The following is a 22360-nucleotide window of genomic DNA, read 5'->3' as shown; positions in this document are numbered from 1 at the left end:
AAACATGCAGTTTTAGTTCTCAACAGCAGAATACCAAAATGTTTTAGCATATTGTAAATTTCAGTAGTTAGTGTTGTGGAAAAATTAATATTTTCTTTGTATTTTATTTTCAGTGATTTAACAAAAAGAATGCCATGCGTTCTTTGGCTGTATTTTGAGTTTCTTTTATGATGTTGAGACAGCTGGAAGGGTGTGTGTGAGCAACCCAGTCTCATATAAAAACATACCCTGACTACGTTGGTCCAAAGTGCAAAACGTAGAGGGGTTACAATAATGGCCCTTAAATTGTATGACTGTTACATTTTTTTTTTTTTGCCTATTCTTTGAGTTGGGTCTGTCTGCGGTCTGCTATTGTTTTCCGTCCGAGTCACGTGACTTTCAAGATTCCGCCTGTGAGAACAAAAAACATGGCGGACATTTCTTTCATTTTTAGTGAAAAAATCAATATTTTGAGTTAGTTTCTGCATAAAAATAAGTTTTGATTACATTTCTAGCGAGACATATATATTTTATTTTCATAATATTCACTCAGTGAATGTACATAATCACTCGCTTGCTCGTTGTTGCGAAGATGTTTCAGATCTCGCCAGAGTAATGTGAAACTGAAACGTTTTGGTTGCTATATGTATATATGACGCTGCTATCGCCATATTTTGAGTTAGTTTCTGCATAAAAATAAGTTTTGATTACATTTCTAGCGAGAAATATATATTTTATTTTCATAATATTCACTCAGTGAATGTACACAATCACTCTTGCTCGTTGTTCCGAATATTTTTTAGATCTCGCCAAAATAATGTGAAACTGCAACGTTTTGGTTGAGTCACGAAGAAGAAGAAGAAGAAGAAGAAGAAGAAAGAAAGAAAGAAAGAAAGAAAGAAAGAAAGAAAGAAAGAAAGAAAGAAAGAAAGAAAGAAAGAAAGAAAGAAAGAAAGAAAGAAACGAGGGGAAAGAGAGCAGGAAAGGATAAACAAGGAGGAAAAGGAAGCGTGGAAAAATGAATCACCTTGACCCAGAAGATGCCATATTCCTGGTTGATGCGTTCCTGGATGAGTGCAAGGTAAATAACATATCTCAGTGGTGAAAAAGCATACTAATTAATGCTAATTGCAAGGTCTAAGACCATAATGGACTCTGAGGTATAGCAGGGAAGAAGTATCAAGGTGCAAAACTAAAAACACTCCAAACAAAGTGCAACTATACAGTACCTGGTTCAATGTCTTTATTCAGATGCAAGCTATAGTGCTGAGCTGAGTTCACACGTTAGAGCCAGTGAGAGTTTAATTAAATATTCTGTAAAAACGTTTCACTTTCTTTGTTTTTTCTTTTTTTAAAACCTAGAAAGGGTTTTCTAGATCTGTCAGTACAGTACAGGACCACAACCGTTAGACTTATTTTTTACAATGTAATATTTATTATAACATTGGTTTTATAATGAGATGTTTGTAGGTGGCGATAACCTTAGTGGGTGGAGGTTTATTCTGTGGCTCAATGTTTATTTAGGTGGATCAGCATGGACACACTGAAGGAGGGTCAAAACAATCCACAAAGCTGTGTGTTTGGCTTGATGAGGACAAAGATGGTCAACCTCTGCCAAAAAGATTTAGAGCTGGGGAGAGACGAAAGCGAAATTCAGCTAACCTTACGGTTTTTTTTTTTTTTTTTTTTTTTTTTTTCATCAGTAGTTGCATTCATTATTCATTGAGCAAGTTCTAAATGGATATTCATATTTTTGCAGTTTCTTCAGCAAGTGTCACACCCTCCTGTGCTCCGTCTACCAGCGCAACTGAAGACACTGTGACCATCGAAAATTTAGTTTTTTTTTCCCTTAATACTTGTTTCCTCATTTGTTATGTGGTAATTGCCCAGATTTACCATTGCCTTCTTCCCTTTTCATTTTCAGACTCCCTCATTCAAGCCGAAGCCGAAGGAGGGGGTTTGCCATCACTGTGGACACAAGGCTGCAGTAGTGATGTGTAGGGACTGTTTACCACGATCACTCTACTGCACAGCCTGTGACCTTTCCACACACAAGGCCCTGGTGCTTCATAACAGAGCATCCATGGTGGAGGGGTTCTTCAGACACCTGCCGCCATCCACTTTTGTTCAGCAGGATGAGGGAGGGAAATTCTCCTATTATGAAAAGGTAGTTTTTAAGTCTCAGGTTATATAGGCTGTTTTACATTTTACACGAACCCTGGTTTACTCCAACAGACATGCTGGATGAAGTTTTGTTTGATAGAAACAACACCCTCACTGTTTCATTTACACTAATATGTAAACTAATTCTGCTTTTTAGATTGCATGTTACCAATCGTTCCTCCCTGCGGCGACTGCTCCACTGGGCAAACAAGCTTTTCCAAGGGAAAGCCAGTTATTTTAATTGGAATGAATGGTAACTTTTTTTTATTTCTTCATATTGTGTTTTTTTTTCTTCTTGTGAACAAGAGATAATTGTTTTTCTCTGAAATTTCAGGAAGATACAACCTCTTCCTTCCATCAGTAAACTGCTCCTGTGGAAAAACCTTGCCAGTGACCATAAGTGATCTGGTTGAAAGTGGTTACTGGCCAGCCACTGTCAATTTTGAGACCTTGTTCATGGTGGACTTGTTCACCACGTATGAGGATCTAAAAATCACTGCCCCAGGGATGTCGAGACAAGCTTTTGTCAGCATGCTCGAGTGTCGTACAAAACTCTTCGGGCGAGTGAGTGGACTCATCATTTAAGTTATCTTATTTGGATTACCTTTTAAATAACTGATTCATTGTTAGGACTTGTTCTTACAATCCCCAAAGTTTCAGTACATATTTCTTGACAGAGCCCTTTCTTCGTCATGACCACGGTCTGAAGCCAACCTTCGAAACAGTTACTTACTGTTTTGTTTTGTTTTTTCACTTTTGCTCTCAGAGTGGTAAGATATGTGGGGACACAATGCAGAGGGCCTTCCTCGAATGGGCCTATGCCAAATTTGAGGTTGACAAGCTGTCTCAGGTCCAGCATTTTCAGTGCCCTGCATGCACACCCTCCATGTTGGCAGTTGCAGTGGATGGGAACCGCAAATTATATCGTTTCAAAAGCCAACCAGGGTGTGTAACATTCATGTACAATGAAATGCTAGTGAGCCACAAATTACTTTTATACAATAAATTTTACCCACATCTACATATATCTTACAAGACCTGATGGGTTTTTTGATGGAGTCTTTTTGGCCAATGATGCTGAGGTGTCCTCCTTTGTTGATTACATCCATGGAACAACTGGACATGTAAGCTAAATTTATATTTCTTCATGTGTAACACCACAATTTCACATTTTTATGAATGCTTGCCAGTTTTTTCCCCCAAAATTTAAACATTATTTGGTTTATTTAAGTAATAGAGTGGCATTACTCCATCAAATGCCATAATACCATGATTTACAGCTTATTTTATAAAATGTAACTGTGTAAATGTCTGTATTTGCCCTCATCTGTTTAAGAATCCAGGAAAAGGGAGATGTGGTGCGGGTCAGTGGACCGCAGCACGAGAGTCCGCCAACAAGTCTGCAAGCAAACTAGACGGGGAAGGTGTTGAAGTTGCTGTCTGCCGTCATGGGGTTTTGCTGAAGGGACTGAATATGTTCCGTGGAGAAATATTTGCATACCCATTATATCTCCAGAAACAGCTAGCTTCACAGACCGTCCAGTTCTTTTGCTCTGATGTGGTCTGCAAATATTGGCCATAGCTGCAGAGAGTTGTGGACCACTGTCCAGAGTTGGAGGACTTGCTGAACATGCACCCATTTCTCTCCATCATGCATGCAAAAGCGCATTCATGGATGTGTGAGGTAATTATGACAATTAGATGTATTTCTTACCATTTGTACCACACATTATGATTGTCTGTCCTCTGCCCCTACTTGTTGTTTTCCAAATAATAACATTCATGTAAATGTGTTACAGTTAAAATGGGGTGGACGCAATCAAGAAGGAGCTGGAACAACAATCGGGGAGGAGGTTGAACAGGTTAACAGCTTCCTCTCCCGAGCAGCCATATGTTCCAAGTACATGTCAAAAGCTGGTAAGCATTTTTCATGTATAGTTGTGTCCAAATTGAGACCAAGGGGTTTGAACACTGATGCTCGGCCTTTGCATTTTAGAGTTCCATGCATAGGTGCTCCCTTAGAAAACAACTGTCTAGTCAGTACTTTTACACTGATCAGGATTGTCTTTTTTAATAATTTAACTTCTGGCATGTTAATTAAGTGTATGATTATTTCCAGGTTTATGTGACAATATTAGAGAATGATCAATGTAGTATCTGACCTTTGGTCCTCACTGTGAACCTAAATTACTGCACATACATTGTGTATCAAGTCCGCACAGACATGCTAACAATCCAGGCAAGTGGCTGGAACAAGCGAAAGGCAGAAAACCTTGACCGGACATTGGCCAAAAGATACATCAAGGTACTAACTAGGCAAATATGTATAATAACATTTTTGTTTTTAAATTGTCTCAGCATTTGTTAACATGGACATTTCTTTTGGACAGACTGTACAAAGGATTGCAGAGGCAACAAAGGACCTAGAGAAACTCACCGCTGAGTTATCTCTACAGCAAGACACAGTCCAGCAGTGGGTGTCTGATGTTCAGCAGTGGACCTCAGGTACTTTGAAAAAATTATTTAATGGCATATTTTAAAGAATCATTGGCTCTGCTCTTGTACAGGGGATCTGAAAAGAGGCTGATTGTAAACTGAAATGGGCATTAATTTGTTTGTTGTCGTACAAAGGAGCAACAATCCAAAATGACCTGCAGAGGACCATCGAGGGGCTATATTTGGGCATCAAACAGCGAAAATTTCAGCTGTATCGTCAGTCTGGTGAGCAGAAAATGCCACTAGTAATGCAGATTTGTGAAAAAATGAATTCACTACTGATTTATACATAGTAAAAATAGCAAAGCCATTTATATATATAAAAAAAGTATGTTTACTACAAGTTAGGGCAGCATACTGAAAAACTGTCAAAATCATGATAAGGTTGAGTGCAATATCCAAATATTTCCAATATTTCTGCAAAGTGCAGAGATGTCCTGACCTACCAATTTTGTCCTCTATTTAAAAAAAAATATGATTGTTTAAAATAGATTCTGAAAAAAAATCCCAAGTTTTTTCACAATTTTTCAAATGATAATGAAACTTGTGATGCAAAAATGATCACACAAAATCTGTCTCAATAATCATAACACATACATGCATATTGTGAAGTCGTATTTTGTATGGTGCTATTGTGTAGTCATCGTGTGAATGCACACTCATTTTGTGTTTCTCATTGTAGGTGGGAATAAGCGAAGGCATCAACTGAGAAGAAAGATTGCTGTGGAGAAGAAAGCCTTGGAAGTTGCCATCAATGACCACAATGCTACTGTGGGGGAAGTTGAAAAACTGCCTCCTCCCAATGAACTCCTGGCTGTGGACAACTACTCCTGGCCATGGGAATGTAAGTACTTCCTCTGAAATGCACTGAATACAAATTGTTTGATGCACACATCTTGATGTAAATATGGAATCTGATGTAAAAAATGTTAAGACATTGGGCAATATGCAAAAAAAAAAGTGCATTAATTTGTAAATGGATGTGATCGAACCCCTTCGCGAAGCGCTGGAGTTCTATCTCATCCTTTCAGGGTTTATTTCTCTATTGTAGTAGTACAGCATGCAAAATATCTTCTGTCCCAATATTTTTATAGGTTGTAAGATAACACTTTGATGTAATGTATTGCTGGTCATGGTGATATGGAGCGGAAAAAAAATGTTTTTGACAAGGTAATGCTGCTGGCTAGACTGAAAGAAGAGGAAGTTATTGTGGTTCGCGAAGTCAAGCAGCACATGGAGCACATACTAATTGTAGAGTTTACCTTTCAGCTCACTGAAGACACCAATGGGAAATGTAAGGACAATAAATAGTTAGACTTTTTCTTCAGTTTGCTTCTCTGGAAACCACTGGCTCATTTCTTTATATTTTAATGTCACATTTTCAGGCAGTACAGAGGGCTTAATGGAGAAAGGACGTGAGGGACTACTCTGTGTGCTGAAGAGAAGATTGTGTGAAGTTGAAGCACAACTGGCTATAGCACGCACAACATACAAAAGTATTCTTGGACTGCAAACATTGTCCTTAGCAAGACTTAGAGAATACTTCCTCAACTGATGAGGAACTGGGAGAGTAGTTATTAGGGAGAAAATGTGTATGACTCTATGAAGATGTCAAAGCACAAGATGTCAAACATGACAAATTGCTTATGTTTCCACATGTTAGAATATTAATTTTCTCTCTCTCTCTCTCTCTCTCTCTCTCTCTCTCTCTCTCTCTCTCTCTCTCTCTCTCTCTCTCTCTCTCTCTCTCTCTCTCTCTCTCTCTCTCTCTCTCTCTCTCTCTCTCTCAATTCAATTCAATTCAATTCAGAAAGCTTTATTGGCATGACAAAAAAGTACATTTTGTATTGCCAAAGCATCACAACAACATATAAAATGATTTAGAACATTGAGTACACAAAATTATAATAATAGTTCAATTAAATAAAAAAGATAGTATTATATATATTATCTTGGCTAGTTATTGCAAAAATAATAATACAGATAACATAAAGCAATAATAATAGTGTAAACAAAGATTAATAAATAAAATAAAAAGGATTATATTGCAGAAATCATGTATATAAAAAACAAAAATAAACAAACACTGAACTTGAACATTATATGTGTGTAGGTGTGATGGGATGGGTTAAGCTGTGTGTGTGTGTGTGTGTGTGTGTGTGTGTGTGTGTGTGTGTGTGTGTGTGTGTTAGGCTGAGAGTGAGTGTGTGTGTATTGGGCGTTTGCTGCTCTGCTCGTCCCTCAGGATGTGGAGAGATGTTACTAGTCTTGCTGCTATATTGGAGCATTTGGCTTCTTCGCCGAGGATGAATCTGAGTTTTTGGGTTGGATTACAGGTGTTAAATTGGGGAAATATTTTATTAATTTTGGGGTAATATTGGTCTCTGATGTGTTCATATTTTGGGCATTCTGTGAGGAAGTGCAGCTCGGTCTCCGGCACTCCCAGAATGCAGTGCGTGCAGAGTCTGTCCTCCCGGGAGAGCCAGGTCTGTCTGCGCCGGCCCGTCTCTATGGCCAGGCTGTGCTCGCTGAGTCTGTACATCGTCAGGGTTTTCCTGAGCTTCACATCACTCACTGTGCTCAGGTAGCTCGCAACAGTGTACTCTCGATTTAGTGCCGAATAACATTCCAGTTTGTGTTGGTTTTGAATGGTGTTCGTCCAATGGGTGATGTACTTGTCTTGTTCTGTGTTGATAATTTGTGCAGGCCGAATGTGTGTGAGTGTGTGTGTGTGCTGAGGCGAGCTGATCTCTGCAGGAGAGAGCTCAGTCAGTCTCAGCACCAGCTGGCACAGGGGACTCCTCGCTACGCTCAGCTCTTGGTGTTTGAGGGCTCTGTAATGGTATGAGTTGGGGTCGCTTGTTTTCAGGTGTTTCCAGAATTTGATGGCTCTTTTTTGGATGTTTAGGAGGAGAGGGTATTGGCCTAATTCTGCCCTGCATCCGTTGTTTGGTGTTTTTCTTTGGACTTTGAGTATTCTTTTACAGAAATCTAATTGTAGAGTTTCAATCGGATGTTTTTCCCAATTTAAAAAATCTAATTTTATAGAAGGACCCCACACTTCACTGCCATATAGAACAATTGGTTCAATTATTGATTTGAAAAGTTTGAGCCAAATTTGTATTGGGATGTCAATTTTGATTGATCGTTTTATGGCATAGAAAGCCCTTTTAGCTTTCTCTTTGAGTTCATTCACAGCCAAAGTAAAGTTACCAGTTGGAGTTATTTTCAGGCCGAGGTAGGTGTATGCTTTTGTGCTCTCAATGGTTCTGTGTGAGAGTGTGAATGTGTGTGTTGGTCCCTGAGATCTGGAGCGTTTCTGGAACATCATGACTCTAGTCTTCTGGAGGTTGACGGTCAGGGCCCAGGACTGACAGTAATCCTCCAGCAGATCCAGGCTGTCCTGAAGCCCCTCTTTAGTGGGCGACAGGAGGACCAGGTCGTCTGCGTAGAGTAGACACTTGATATCTGTGTCGTGGAGAGTGAGACCTTGAAAGGGAGCATGTTCTAACGTATTGGCCAATTGGTTGATGTAGATGTTGAAGAGGGTGGGGCTTAAACTGCAGCCCTGTCTCACTCCGCGCCCCTGGGGGAAAAATTCGGTTCTTTGGTTTCCAATTTTAACAGCGCATTGGCTGGCTGTGTACATCGATTTGATCAAATCATAGAATTTCCCCCCTACTCCACTGTCGATGAGTTTTAGGTATAATCCTTCGTGCCAGATTGAATCAAATGCTTTCTTGAAATCAACGAAACAAGCAAAAATTTGTCCTTTGTTTTGATGTACATATTTGTCAATTAGTGTTTGTAATGTAAAAATGTGATCGGATGTGCGACATTTTGGAAGAAAGCCAATTTCGGATTTACTCAAGGCATTGTGCTTCATAAGGAAGTGTAAAAGTCTGGCGTTTAAGATGCTGCAGAGAACCTTCCCCAGGTTACTGTTCACACAGATGCCTCGGTAGTTGTTGGGGTCTAGTTTGTCTCCGCTCTTGTGGATGGGGCTGATGAGGCCCTTGTTCCAGATCTCAGGGAAGAACCCTACACACAGAACATCATTGAACAGTTTTAGCATGGCCAGTCTGAAGCTTTGGTCTGTGTGTTTCAGCATCTCGTTCAGGATGCTGTCTACACCACAGGCTTTCTTGGACTCAAGGACTCCTAATTTTTCTTCCAATTCGTTAATTGTTATGGGGAAATCCAAAGGGTTTTGGTTTGTTTTTATTGATCTTTCCAAATTGTCTAGTTTATTAATTATTTCATTTTGATTATAATTTTGAATTTCAGTTGGGCTGTATAATTCCTGGAAGTGGTTCTTCCACTTCTCCCCGTCTTGGATTGCCAGGACTTCTTGATTTGGTTTGTATAACAATTTCCATTTATCCCAAAATTTGTGTGAGTTTATAGATTTTTCGATTTCTTCAAACTGGTTTTGCAAAAACTGTGCTTTTTTCCGCCGGAGTGTGGCTTTATATTGTTTTAGTGCCTCACAGTAAAGAAGGCGGAGGTCCGGATTGTCTGGTTGTCTGTGTTTTTGATTTGATAAATTTCTGAGGTTTTTTCTCAGAGCCTTACAGTCCAAATCAAACCATTTATCAGTCTCTAAATGTTTTTTCTTTGGTTTAACAATTGCCAAATTACTTTTTTGTGCTGTTTTGTAGAATATATTGTTTAGGTCTTGTACTTCCTGATTGATGCCGAATTGGTTTTTAGGGTATTCCTGTATTTGGAATGAATATATGAGGGATTGTATCTCTGAGGATTCGACAGCAGTGCTGTAGTTACTGGCACTGGTTTCAGTCCATTTGAAAGACATTATTTTGCTCATTTGATATGGGGTCCTAATTTGTTTGGGTGATGTTTCAGATTGCTTTATATAGAGGATGATTTGGCTGTGGTCTGAGAAAGGTTTCAGGGGTTTGACTGTGAATGCTCTCAGAGAGGAAAGGTCGAGATCTGTGATGGTATAGTCTACAGTGCTGTTACCAAGAGCTGAGCTGTAGGTGTATCGGCCGAGCGAGTCCCCTCGCAGTCTCCCGTTGACGATGTACAGAGCCAGTCCTCGGCAGAGCTGCAGCAGCTGCCGCCCGTGAGCGTTCACGGTTTCATCACAGTTTTGTCTGCTGGGGTAAGAAGGGTACAAGTCGTTATTGCCTGTGATGAATCTGCTACCGTGCGATTCGATGAAATCTAATTCTGCTCCTGTTCTAGCGTTTAAGTCACCCATAAGCAGCACACTTCCCTGGGCCTGGAAATGGCTGATTTCTCTCTCTATGTTCTGGAAAGTTTCCTCTTGGAAATACGGAGACTCGAGGGGTGGAATGTAAACTGCACAGAGGAAAACAGGCTTAGATGCTGATATCATTCCTTTTTGTATTTTTAGCCACAAGTGATGTTGTTCTTTTTTTATTAATTCTATGGGCAGTTCAGATTTAATCCATATTATCATCCCTCCCGAGTCTCTCCCTTGTGTGACTGATGTGAGTTTGACTGATGGTAATATAATCTCTCTGTATCCTGAGGGACAGCTAGTGAACGCATCTCCTCTACACCAGGTTTCCTGTAAGACGATGACATCTAGGTCTTGAAGTTCTTTCATAAAATCAGAATTTCTACTTTTTAGGCCAAAGACTGAGGAGTTTAGACCTTGGATATTCCACGTAGAAAAACGAAGTGATTTCATCGTAAACTTTTAAAATAATGTGTATGGTTTGTTTGCTATTTTGAGAAAAGAGAAATTATGTAAAATTATTATAGAATAAATTAAAACAATGAATGATGGAATTAAAGTTATGGTAGGAACTCAAAACATCAACAATTCCATATTAAATGTACATCAATACCACAGAATAAAGTAGGTGTGTTTTTTTTTTTTTTTTTTAAACCACTGTCCACTGTGTGTTAGTAGGTGAGAGCAGATGATACTCAGCATGTGTTGGATGTCGTGGAGTTCAGCGTTAGGGTGAACTCTCTCTCTCTCTCTCTCTCTCTCTCTCTCTCTCTCTCTCTCTCTCTCTCTCTCTCTCTCTCTCTCTCTCTCTCTCTCTCTCTCTCTCTCTCTCTCTCTCTCTCAATTAAATTAAATTAAAATTTGCTTTATTGGAATGACTGTACATATTACAATATTGCCAAAGCTTGTAAAAAGACATCAAAATAATAAAATATTATAGCATAACTTAAATCTAAATGTACTACTTAAAATAACTGTACAAACTAACAGTGTAACAGATTATAATATCTGTGAACATTTTCACACCACAGTGTTATAAAATATATACAAATTGTAATGTATGTGAACATTTTATACCACAGTGTTTTAACATATACACACACACATATCAGTGAGGGTCACTGTGGTGGACAGTAGGGAAACACACTAAGGTCAGACACACACCTTACACACACATTCACCTGCTGTCTGTGGCACACACACACACATATCTGGCACATCTCTCTCTCTCTCTCTCTCTCTCTCTCTCTCTCTCTCTCTCTCTCTCTCTCTCTCTCTCTCTCTCTCTCTCTCTCTCTCTATCTGAAGATATGTAGTTTTTATTTTGAACAGGGCATAGTCTCTTAGCTTTAGAAAGCCTATTTTATTAATTTCACCCAGTAAAGTGAACTGTTGTTTCAACTATAGTCATGTCTCTTTTGTTTGATTCATGAATAGCTTTCATTTAAGTCAATTTCCTGTTTTATGTATGTAAATGTAAATGTATGTTATTTTTTAGCCTTTGTCAGTGTTAACTTACTCATATTACCTGTACGATAGCAAGCCACTTGGGCGAAAACGATATTTTAGGCTTCATATTCATGAGAATGTCAAATGCTAAGGCAGGCACAACAGCTGTCAAGCCCGATGTTAAAGGGTTAGTTCACCCAAAAATGAAAATTCTGTCAGTAATTACTCACCCTCATGTTGTTCCAACCATGTAAGTCTTTCGTTCATCTTCGGAACACAAATTAAGATATTTTTGATGAAATCTGACAGAATTCTGACTCTTCCATAGGCTTCCAGAGTGACCGAAACTCGCCGACCCAGAATAGTTATTAAAAACATCGTTAAAATAGTCCAAGTGACTCCAGTGGCTCAATCTTAAGTATATCAAGCGATGAGAATACTTTTTGTGCGCAAAAACAAACAAAAATACCGACTTTATTCCACTATTCAATTCCTTCTCTCTGGGCCTCGTAGTGTTTTTGCGTAGCGCGTCTGTGTTGCACGTCACCACGTAGGCTCACAATTGGCCGAAGCAGGTCATGTGTGTGATGCGTAATGACGTGCAACACAGACGCGCAGCGCAAAAACACTATGAGGCCCAGAGAGAAGGAATTGAATAGTGGAATAAAGTCGGTATTTTTGTTTGTTTTTGCGCACAAAAAGTATTCTCGTCGCTTGATATACTTAAGATTGAGCCACTGGAGTCACTTGGACTATATTAACGATCTCATTAATAACTATTCTGGGTCGGCGAGTTTCGGTCACTCTGTCACGACACACACAAGAGGAGACAGATCCAAGTGCAGTATGTTTTAATTGGGAAATTCCAAGAGAGTAAACAATCCAGGCATGAGTCGATATCCATTAAATCAGTCCAACAATAAACACAGATCTCACGGGCAAGGGAACAAGAACACAGAAGTGTCGTACATTTTACAAGGACTCGACAACACACACTGAAACGGACAGGACTATATACACAATCATAATTAAGGTGATAGAACGCAGCTGAGACTGTGATGGGAATCAGGTGTAGCGAACAGGATTATGGGAACTGAAGTTCATATGTGATGACACCGTGAGGGAAGGAGAACATCTCGTGGAAACCCGGGGAAAAGCAACCAGACACTGTGACACACACTGGAAGCCTATGGAAGAGTCAGAATTCTGTCAGATTTCATCAAAAATATCTTAATTTGTGTTCCGAAGATGAACGAAAGACTTACATGGTTGGAACAACATGAGGGTGAGTAATTACTGACAGAATTTTCATTTTTGGGTGAACTAACCCTTTAAAAAGATAGTGTCGGAGGGGAAATGTCACTTCTTTCTCAAACTGTGTGATTGTTACATTTTTGCCTATGTTTTGTCTCAATCATGTGACTCTCGAGGTTCCTGTCGGGAAAACAAAGAGGAGACATTTGTCACTTTGGTTGTCATTAAATGTTGATTGTTTTATATTTTAGTTTTAAGATGCCAAGAGGGTCAACAGTAACAACCTGCGTGAGTTGCAAAGCAGCTATTGGTGTGGCCACCAAGACCTGCAAATATTGCCAGTCAGTACAGCCAAGAAAGCAAAGACTGGCAAAAAAACTCCAGAAATTTGAGGCCAGAAAGGAGACGTGGTTGAAAAACCAAAACAAAAACCAAACCACCTCTCATGTTATTGATGAGGCATCTGTCTTGGTATGTGTTTAACGTCTGTAGTTATTATTTACATAATTACAGCCCACAATGTTTCAGACATTTATAATTGCTTATATTTCTGTATAAATTATATAATATATATCTTTATTTTCAGATCGAAAAGTTAAACACATTGGGGTACAAGGCCATAGTCTTCATTGGAAAGAAAACAAAGAAGCAGAAAACCTGGTCCGCACAAGTCCTCCAGCCAAAATGGCAGCTGTCAGACCATTCTGAAAAATGCCTTGACAGGATGAAGGCTCTCTATGAAGTGTTAATTAATAGTAAGTGTGTGCGATTATTTAAAATCTTACTCCAGTCAACATAAAAATAAATATGGCACAGACAGAGCAATTACAGTTGGGAATTGTCTTGGTAGCGCTGCCACCGGGCAAACCACAGTGGACCTAAGACCTTGTAGAATAGTATTACTACATTAACACTTCAGCTACTACTATTAACTAATATAGAAACAAGCTTAACTAATCAGTAAGTAATATCAAATTTAGGAGATAGTTCCTTGTTAGGTAATCAATAATTACTTAATGAGATAAGCCTCATAATTAACTGTTAACTGACTAATTATAAAGAACATTATTGTGTGTGAGACATAATCAGTCATATTTTTTACTCTGAATGTAGTCATAAAATGCATCACTAAATACTCAAGGGTTACCTAGTCAGTATGTAGGAACTACTAGTGATCTGGACCATTATTTTAAAGTGAAAAACATCTTTTTTTACTTTAAGATAATGGTCCAGATCACTAGTAGTCCTTGAAGAGTGACTAGGTAACCCTTGAGTATTTAGTGATGCATTTTATGACCACGTTGAGAGTAAAAAAAGACAATTGCTAACGTCTCAGACACGTTAATGTTGTGATTAGTAATTAATTTAATTAGTAATTCTTTATAATTTGTTATAATTACCTATTAGTTCTTAATTATGTGAATCTCATTAAGTAATTATTGATTACCTAATAATGAACTATCTCCTAAATTTGATATTACTTACTGATTAGTTAAGCTTGTTTCTATATTAGTTAATAGTAGTAGCTGAAATGTTAATGTAGTAATACTAATTAGTCCTGCATTACTTCCTGCATAATTACTTATTAATGACGGACCATTATTATAAAGTGTTACCGATTTTTCTTTTAGAGCTGCAACAATTAATTGATATTTGAGATTATTAATCAATTATACCAATTATAATCAATTATTAATCACCAACAATTTTGATAATTGTTTAATAAAAAATGCTCTGCTTTCAGAGTCTTACATTTGAATATATATATATATATATATATATATTCATACATCATCTTTTAGATTATGAAAATAACCGTTGTTTGCAGACTTAGTTTCTTTTACTAGTCAGTGAGCCACATAGCTGTCTGCCATACATAGCAAAAGAGTCAACAGCAAGATGCATTGCTCAATTCAACTTCAAAAAACTATAAACACATATCTCCACTTCACATGGGGTAATGAGATCCTACAATTTGCACCAGAGTACAAAATCAGCCTCGCCTCAGTTCTATAGAGAACATAGAGTCCATAGGGCAGCATTTATAGACAGAAGAATACAAAAGACAAATGTACTGGATGTTTCCTTATGGAGCACAGTCACTGCTAGAAAAAAGGGGACATTTGTTCTTATTACAGGAGGTGAATAATTTCCTCTTTTTGTACCATTTGTACAGGTTGTACTAACCAGCAGTCCACCACAAGTCTTCCTTCCATCCAGTCCACCACCAGTCCTCCTCCCATCCGGTCCCTAATCCAGCCCACCACCAGTCCTCCTCCCATCCAGTCCACCACCAGTCCTCCTCCCATCCGGTCCCTCATCCAGCCCACCACCAGTCCTCCTCCCATCCGGTCCCTCATCCAGCCCACCACCAGTCCTCCTCCCATCCGGTCCCTCATCCAGCCCACCACCAGTCCTCCTCCCATCCAGTCCACCACCAGTCCTCCTCCCATCCGGTCCCTCATCCAGCCCACCACCAGTCCTCCTCCCATCCAGTCCACCACCAGTCCTCCTCCCATCTGGTCCCTCATCCAGCCCACCACCAGTCCTCCTCCCATCCGGTCCCTCATCCAGCTCACCACCAGTCCTCCTCCCATCCGGTCCCTCATCCAGTCCACCACCAGTCCTCCTCCCATCCGGTCCCTCATCCAGCCCACCACCTGTCCTCCTCCCATCCGGTCCCTCATCCAGCCCACCACCAGTCCTTCTCCCATCCAGTCCACCACCAGTCCTCCTCCCATCCGGTCCATCATCCAGCCCACCACCAGTCCTCCTCCCATCCGGTCCCTCATCCAGTCCACCATCCAGCCCACCACCAGTCCTCCTCCCATCCAGCCCACCACCAGTCCTCCTCCCATCCGGTCCCTCATCCAGTCCACCATCCAGCTCACCACCAGTCCTCCTCCCATCCAGCCCACCACCAGTCCTCCTCCCATCCGGTCCCTCATCCAGTCCACCATCCAGCCCACCACCAGTCCTCCCCCCATCCGGTCCCTCATCCAGCCCACCACCAGTCCTCTTCCCATCCGGTCCCTCATCCAGTCCACCATCCAGCTCACCACCAGTCCTCCTCTCATCCGGTCCCTCATCCAGTCCACCACCAGTCCTCCTCCCATCCGGTCCCTCATCCAGTCCACCATCCAGCTCACCACCAGTCCTCCTCCCATCCGGTCCCTCATCCAGTCCACCACCAGTCCTCCTCCCATCCGGTCCCTAATCCAGTCCACCACCAGTCCCACTCCCATCCGGTCCCTCATCCAGCCCACCACCTGTCCTCCTCCCATCCGGTCCCTCATCCAGCCCACCACCAGTCCTTCTCCCATCCAGTCCACCACCAGTCCTCCTCCCATCCGGTCCCTCATCCAGCCCACCACCAGTCTTCCTCCCATCCGGTCCCTCATCCAGTCCACCATCCAGCCCACCACCAGTCCTCCTCCTATCCGGTCCCTCATCCAGTCCACCATCCAGCCCACCACCAGTCCTCCTCCCATCCGGTCCCTCATCCAGCCCACCACCAGTCCTCTTCCCATCCGGTCCCTCATCCAGCCCACCATCCAGCCCACCACCAGTCCTCCTCCCATCCAGTCCACCATCCAGCTCACCACCAGTCCTCATGGCTGGACTGGCCATTGGGCATACCGGGCATTTTCCCGGTGGGCCGACGTGCTTTTTGGGCCGATACATCTCATACTCATACATACTTTTTATTATTATTATTTTTAATTTTTTAACAGCCCATAAAATTTGTACATCGGCGGCCCATTCGTTTTTGTTTTGTTTTGCTTAATTGGCGGCGTTGGGTTTGTGCCGGTGTAATGCATTGGTCAGTGTTAGTTTTTTTTTTTTCTGACAGACCAGCCCATGAAACACGTAGATCAGCGGCCCATTGGCTCTTTTCTTGATTGACACTGGGTTGGCCCAATCACAACTTTGAACGAGCGAGCGAGCGTGCAGCAGTGTCAGTGTGTATCTGTCAAAATAGTCAGCGAGATGGAGAAGAAATGCAAGGAATGTGCAGAGAAATAGTGTGAAAAAACAGAACCAGGCCCTTAAAGCAGACACTAAACTGTGTCAAAATATATGTTTTCTCCTCACTTCTGGATAGTGAGGAGGATCAGGAGAGAGACGAGAAAGTGTAGAGTCCGCGGTAAGCAGAACTACTTTCAAAACACTTTGGCCATGTCATGAGTGTAGGAACCCATAACCCAGTTACAGATTATTTCCACATCTGCATAGTTGACGATTACCGCAATTCACTAGAAATTTAATGAGAGGCGTTTGTAAACTATGTTTTCAGCTAAAATAAAAGCTTGATGCAGTTTGCGTCAAAATAGAAGATCATGTGCTTATCTCTTTCAAGTATAGAAATTGGTACAACACTAATTATTAAAGTTTCCTTTATTTTTTAGTGCATTTGTTTTACAAAATATGGCTATTACTGTCATTGGATTAATATTATAACTATTATTATGTAGTGTAATGTAAATAGACACTGTAACTAAAAGAGGTTTGAATTTTTCTTTGTTTAATTTGCACACTGAATATGGGTTTGAGCTTTTAATTTTTTACTCTCAAAGTGCACCAGATTGATGAATTTAACATTAAGATGCACAAAATTTTCTCACGGGGGGGCATGCCCCCGAACCACCCTAGAAGGACCGAGGTCCCACCACCATAGTTTTAACAAAAATCCTGTAAGAAACACTTGCATTTCTATGCCAATGCAGCTTATAGCTTGTTTCAGGATTCATCTCTGTGTAGTATAGTTCAACTGTATTAATAAATGTCAAATTTTTACTTATTTCATCTGTTAACTCTCACATGTTCCTATACTCACTCATTACAGGCATTAGTGGTTTTAATGAATAGGAGTTGGTATGGAGAGGGTGATCCGCTGCAAAATGCAGAAGGTTAGCTTTACAATAATTAAAAGTCTTAGATACTCTGTACTCTGTGGAATTGCAGCACCCCAACTGGAAACCCCTTAACCCCCCAACTTTGATGTTTTTACAGGGGATCCAAATGAAGTTAGTGGAATGGAAGCCCTGTTCACTCTGGTATGTACAATTTATCATAGTTTTGATTGGAATAGCCTAATTCTTAGTACTTCAAAACTTAAAGGAATAGCCTTGGCTTGTACTTGTGGGCGGCTGTGGCTCAGTGTGTCGAAGTGTCCTTGGGCAAGACACTGAACCCACACTTTCCCCCCAGTGTGTCATTGGGTGTGTGAATACGTGGGAATCCAATCTCCAAAGCCTGTCTGGAAACAGTGCTGTATGAATGTATGTGTAAAAGGGTGGTAGTGATGAACATTGTAAAAGTACTTTGAGTGGTCCCAGAAAGTATAAAAGCACTATATAAGTGCAAGTCCATTTAACATCCATAATTGCTTCAGCCACTTAACTGAACGGGTTGTATTTGGGATAGCCATCTATAATATGTGGCTTGCCTTAGTTGCCTTTAATTTATTTTGTGCAAAGCTCTTGCTCAAATCTAAATGAATTATAATTTGGTGCATGTGGGTACCATGAGATTAACTGGATGGATTAATTGTTTAGAATCAAACTAAACCTAGAACCAGATAAACCTGACTGCCATAATGGAGAGACATATGTTGGACATAATCACCAATTTATTCTGAGCAAGGATTTCCTTTTTCTTTACATTGAATTATGATTAGATGTTGACATTGGGATACTAAAGTAACACACATTGGTTAAAGGCATTTACAAAAGTCCAAAAAACATTTTCAAGACTATTATTGTGCAGCAAATTGCAGAGGTCTTTTACAATGGATACCTTCAGAGCAGAGGTATATGATTTCAAATAAATGGCTACACCGTAGGTAATGCATATTCAAGCCTTAACCAAAATATTACCATAGGCAGGCAATTGACTGTTATCAGGTTACTGTAAGTTTATAAACCTACTGAATGAAGGGGTGGCTTGCTGTTCCTTATTGCCCTTAACCTTGTCATGTTTGTTTTGAATTTAATTCATGGCTGATGTAAAGACCTAAATTAATAACAATCTCTTTTAATTACAGTGGGAAAACTTGGCCGACACAGTGGGTGACGGAGGTGAACACCAAGAATTAAGGAAATGTTTAATCCCATTGTTTTGTTCCATAAGCTATGTTTATGTTGTTATACAGTATATAAAAAAAAATTCAAAAGCCTGAAAGACTCCCATTTTGTAGCAAACCAGAGAACACATGCTGTGTTTGTAAAAGCTTGACAGATCATCTCTCTCCTTCACACATAGATAGATAGATAGATAGATAGCGCATTACCGCCACCTACTGTGAACTTGATCCAGATATTGTAAGTCACAACTACCCACTCCTCATCCTTCTTGAAGTCACGTGACTCAACCAAAACTTTTCAGTTTCACATTATTCTGGCGAGATCTAAAAAATATTCGGAACAACGAGCAAGCGAGTGATTGTGTACATTCACTGAGTGAATATTATGAAAATAAAATATATATTTCTCGCTAGAAATGTAATCAAAACTTATTTTTATGCAGAAACTAACTCAAAATATGGCGATAGCAGTGTCATATATATATATATATATATATATATATATATATATATATATATATATATATATATAGCAACCAAAACGTTTCAGTTTCACATTATTCTGCCGAGATCTGAAAAATATTCGGAACAACGAGCAAGCGAGTGATTCTGTTCATTCACTGAGTGAATATTATGAATATAAAATATATATTTCTCGCTAGAAATGTAATCAAAACTTATTTTTATGCAGAAACTAACTCAAAATATGGCGATAGCAGCGTCCATATATATATATATATATATTTTTTTTTTTGCGTCCATATATATAGCAACCAAAACGTTTCAGTTTCACATTATTCTGGCGAGATCTGAAACATCTTCGCAACAACGAGCAAGCGAGTGATTATGTACATTCACTGAGTGAATATTATGAAAATAAAATATATATTTCTAGCTAGAAATGTAATCAAAACTTATTTTTATGCAGAAACTAACTAAAAATATTGATTTTTTCACTAAAAATGAAAGAAATGTCCGCCATGTTTTTTGTTCTCGCAGCCGGAATCTTGAAAGTCACGTGACTCGGACGGAAAACAATAGGAAAAGAATAGGCAAAAAAAATGTAACAGTCATACAATTTAAGGGGCCATTATTGTAACCCCTCTACGTTTTGCACTTTGGACCAACGTAGTCAGGGTACGTTTTTATATGAGACTGGGTCTGTGAGACTTCAGAGGTGAGAAGATTCCCCGGCGGGGGAGGGGTCAAGGGGGGTCCCTTTTGTTCCTTGTGTTTGGGGTGGGTGACAAGAGATGAAAAGAACACTATAAAAAAGCTGGCCAACCTCTGCTCTGGGTCTCACTCCGCCTGCAGCTGGACTGTGGATGGGCTGGGAACATTCTTGCAAGAATAAATATCTTTTAAGGACAATTTGAATTATGATGTCTCTTATGCCTGATGCTGTTTTGTTTGTTATTTGTTTTTGCCTCAACAAATTGGTGTCAGAAGTGGGATCCATGAGGTTTCTTCTGGCCCTGAGAAAGCGGATTGACGGACTGATCACCCTAAAGCACAAAAGGCTTTAGTCTTACCTCGCCGAATTGAGAGAGAAGAGCCAAAACTGCTATCAGGGCCAGGAGGAACCCATTGGATTCAGAAAGAACACGGTGGCAGTAAAAGCATCTCGGGTAAGAGACAGTTAAACTATTTTAATTTGTGTGGTGTAATTTGATATTCTGTGAGTGAACCATAGTGGCTGGAACTATCTCTTTGGTACGGGCAGAGAAGGTTTTCGAGGGGGAGATTGTGATGCTTAAAACTAGCTCGTAGAAGTGGACGGAAGAGCCACACCTGGTTAATTAGGTTTACTCAAAATCTCTGTAACCTGAGGAAGTCTCGTAAAAGTGGACGGAAGAGCCACACCTGATTAATTAGGTGAACCAGAATCAGTCGAGCGCTGGAAAGTGCTCACAAAAAGATTTTGAGTAAACCGTAATTATAGGAAGCATATTTGCTACCCTTGCCGATTTGAGGTGACAAAATCGGATCTGTTGAAGACGTTTGACAGATTATTAGACGCGCGTCGAAGGAAAATCCAGGAGAGATAGAAATCAGCCAATATGGGGTCATCTCAAAGCAAGCTTGAACAAAATTTTATACACCAGTTTTTCTGTAAAATGGGAAAAAATTACGGCCAGAAATGCATGCAAGAAATTGGGAAACGGATAATTGTTTAACGAAGAGGTTGTTGTAGTCGTGTTCAGCATGTAAAACTGTGAACAGACAGTAGTTTGTTGAACTGAAGAAGATAGAAGAAAACGAATATAAATGCAGAAAGAATTAGCATTTAGGGAAAGCTAGGAAGATAGAATATTTTTATTGATAGAATTTACAAACAGTGAATTGTTGGACGGAAAAGAAGCAAATAAAAGAGAACAGAGTCGATGCAGAAGGAACCTTGTGATTTTCCGTGTTGCTTATGAAAATTAATGTTCTGCCAATTGTAACCGCACTGGCATTAGTAGTACATTTAACATTAGCTCAAATGATCTATAGGGAATTTTAATAATTAATCATGAATATGATTAATATTTTGCATATTACAGTTACATTAATTTATCAGATCGATATGTATATATGAATAACCACAACGAATTATAATTCCTTATTCATATATCAATAATCTTATTTCAAATCAAAGTTATGGGATAAGTTTCAATGGAATTAATTTAGTTATCAAACAATCTGTTTGTCCAGCAAACATTAACAAAAGATTAACTTATCAAATCTCAAGTAAAATTATCCTTCTTACAAACGCAAGAAAGAGTATTTTTTTCTGGCCTTGAAAAAAAAACCCAACTCACTGTGTTTATAAAATTAGGTTACTTAAATCGTAACAAGATAAAGCATGTAGCAAATCATTGACTTCGTAAAATGAGCATTTAAGACAAGATGCAATCAATGATATATGGAATTTTAATAATTGGACTAATAGCCTACATCGAACTAAGGAATACAAAATACTACAATTTACACGAGTAAATGTGTGTGTACAGGACACGTAAACAAAATACAAGACTAAACGAATAACGAAAATGAGAGAGAGAGAGAGAGATCGGACAATGAGAGAGATGAGACCGGAAAATGAGAGAGATGAGAGAAAGTGAAACTAACAAGTGCGATCAAAGAAAGATCACAGTTAGGCAAAATCACAGACCAGGTAACCTTTGAGAGACAACAAGAAATCAGATTACATTAGAAGTTCAATAAACTTCTAATCTAGCAAAATGGTTCTCTTTGTTGCTGAAGAACGCAGAGTCGTGCGTGTGTTTCTTTAAGAGCAGGGCATGCTCTTTCGTCTCTTCCTGGCGAGCGCGGTCGCGGGATGTTCAAGTCTCTTTAAAGTTGAAGTTGCCGGCTACGTTTGCTTCGCTGAACGTAGGGAGAGTCCAAAGACGAAAATAAAGAAAAGACTTAAAGAAAAAGAAAAACGGAGAACGCTCCCAAAAAGGGAGCCATATGGATCTTCTCGCTGACGAAGAGGGTTCGTAAAAGTGCTCTCCGAAGATTTCCTGAGTCGATCTTTTATGGAAAAGATGGGTTGACGGCTCTGTTCGCGCGAACAACCAATCACCTTCAGAGATTTCAGAGCGGGAAGAAGTTTCTTTGTCCTGCAGGCAACGCCCACTGGAATGAGTCATGAGTGAGATCGAATTTGAGAAGATTTGCTCACGACATATGAAATGTGTCAAATGATACAAATT

At 39.8% G+C, this 22360-nt stretch overlaps 1 protein-coding gene across 3 annotated transcripts; it reads left to right on the top strand.

Annotated features, from left to right (window-relative positions):
- Positions 1–780: 780 nt before the first annotated feature.
- LOC308703547 (uncharacterized protein) lies at positions 781–18749 on the top strand. Of its 3 annotated transcripts, XM_081387151.1 has the most exons (20): positions 781–1060; positions 1504–1647; positions 1739–2146; positions 2300–2395; positions 2477–2706; positions 2909–3087; positions 3179–3266; positions 3479–3826; positions 3942–4059; positions 4356–4447; positions 4533–4647; positions 4774–4863; positions 5321–5482; positions 5809–5932; positions 6024–6134; positions 12823–13042; positions 13158–13326; positions 17418–17481; positions 17585–17628; positions 18618–18749. In XM_081387151.1, the coding sequence occupies exons 8-14, from the start codon at positions 3773–3775 to the stop codon at positions 5823–5825; spliced, it is 648 nt and encodes a 215-aa protein (XP_081243277.1). In that variant the 5' UTR covers positions 781–1060; positions 1504–1647; positions 1739–2146; positions 2300–2395; positions 2477–2706; positions 2909–3087; positions 3179–3266; positions 3479–3772; the 3' UTR covers positions 5826–5932; positions 6024–6134; positions 12823–13042; positions 13158–13326; positions 17418–17481; positions 17585–17628; positions 18618–18749. The 3 variants fall into 3 exon arrangements, with proteins under 3 accessions (XP_081243277.1, XP_081243276.1, XP_081243278.1); XM_081387152.1 differs by lacking the exons at positions 781–1060; positions 1504–1647; positions 1739–2146; positions 2300–2395; positions 2477–2706 and having other exon boundaries at positions 2988–3087; positions 5908–5932; XM_081387150.1 differs by lacking the exons at positions 781–1060; positions 1504–1647; positions 4356–4447; ... (8 more) ...; positions 17585–17628; positions 18618–18749 and having other exon boundaries at positions 2022–2146.
- The last annotated feature ends 3611 nt before the right edge of the window (positions 18750–22360 follow it).

The sequence above is a fragment of the Scardinius erythrophthalmus genome, assembly GCF_964197995.2.
Source record: "Scardinius erythrophthalmus genome assembly, chromosome: 15".
NCBI classification, from domain to species: domain Eukaryota; kingdom Metazoa; phylum Chordata; class Actinopteri; order Cypriniformes; family Leuciscidae; genus Scardinius; species Scardinius erythrophthalmus.
The sequence above is the reverse complement of the archived record's forward strand: the minus strand, read 5'-3'. Positions and strand labels throughout refer to the sequence as shown.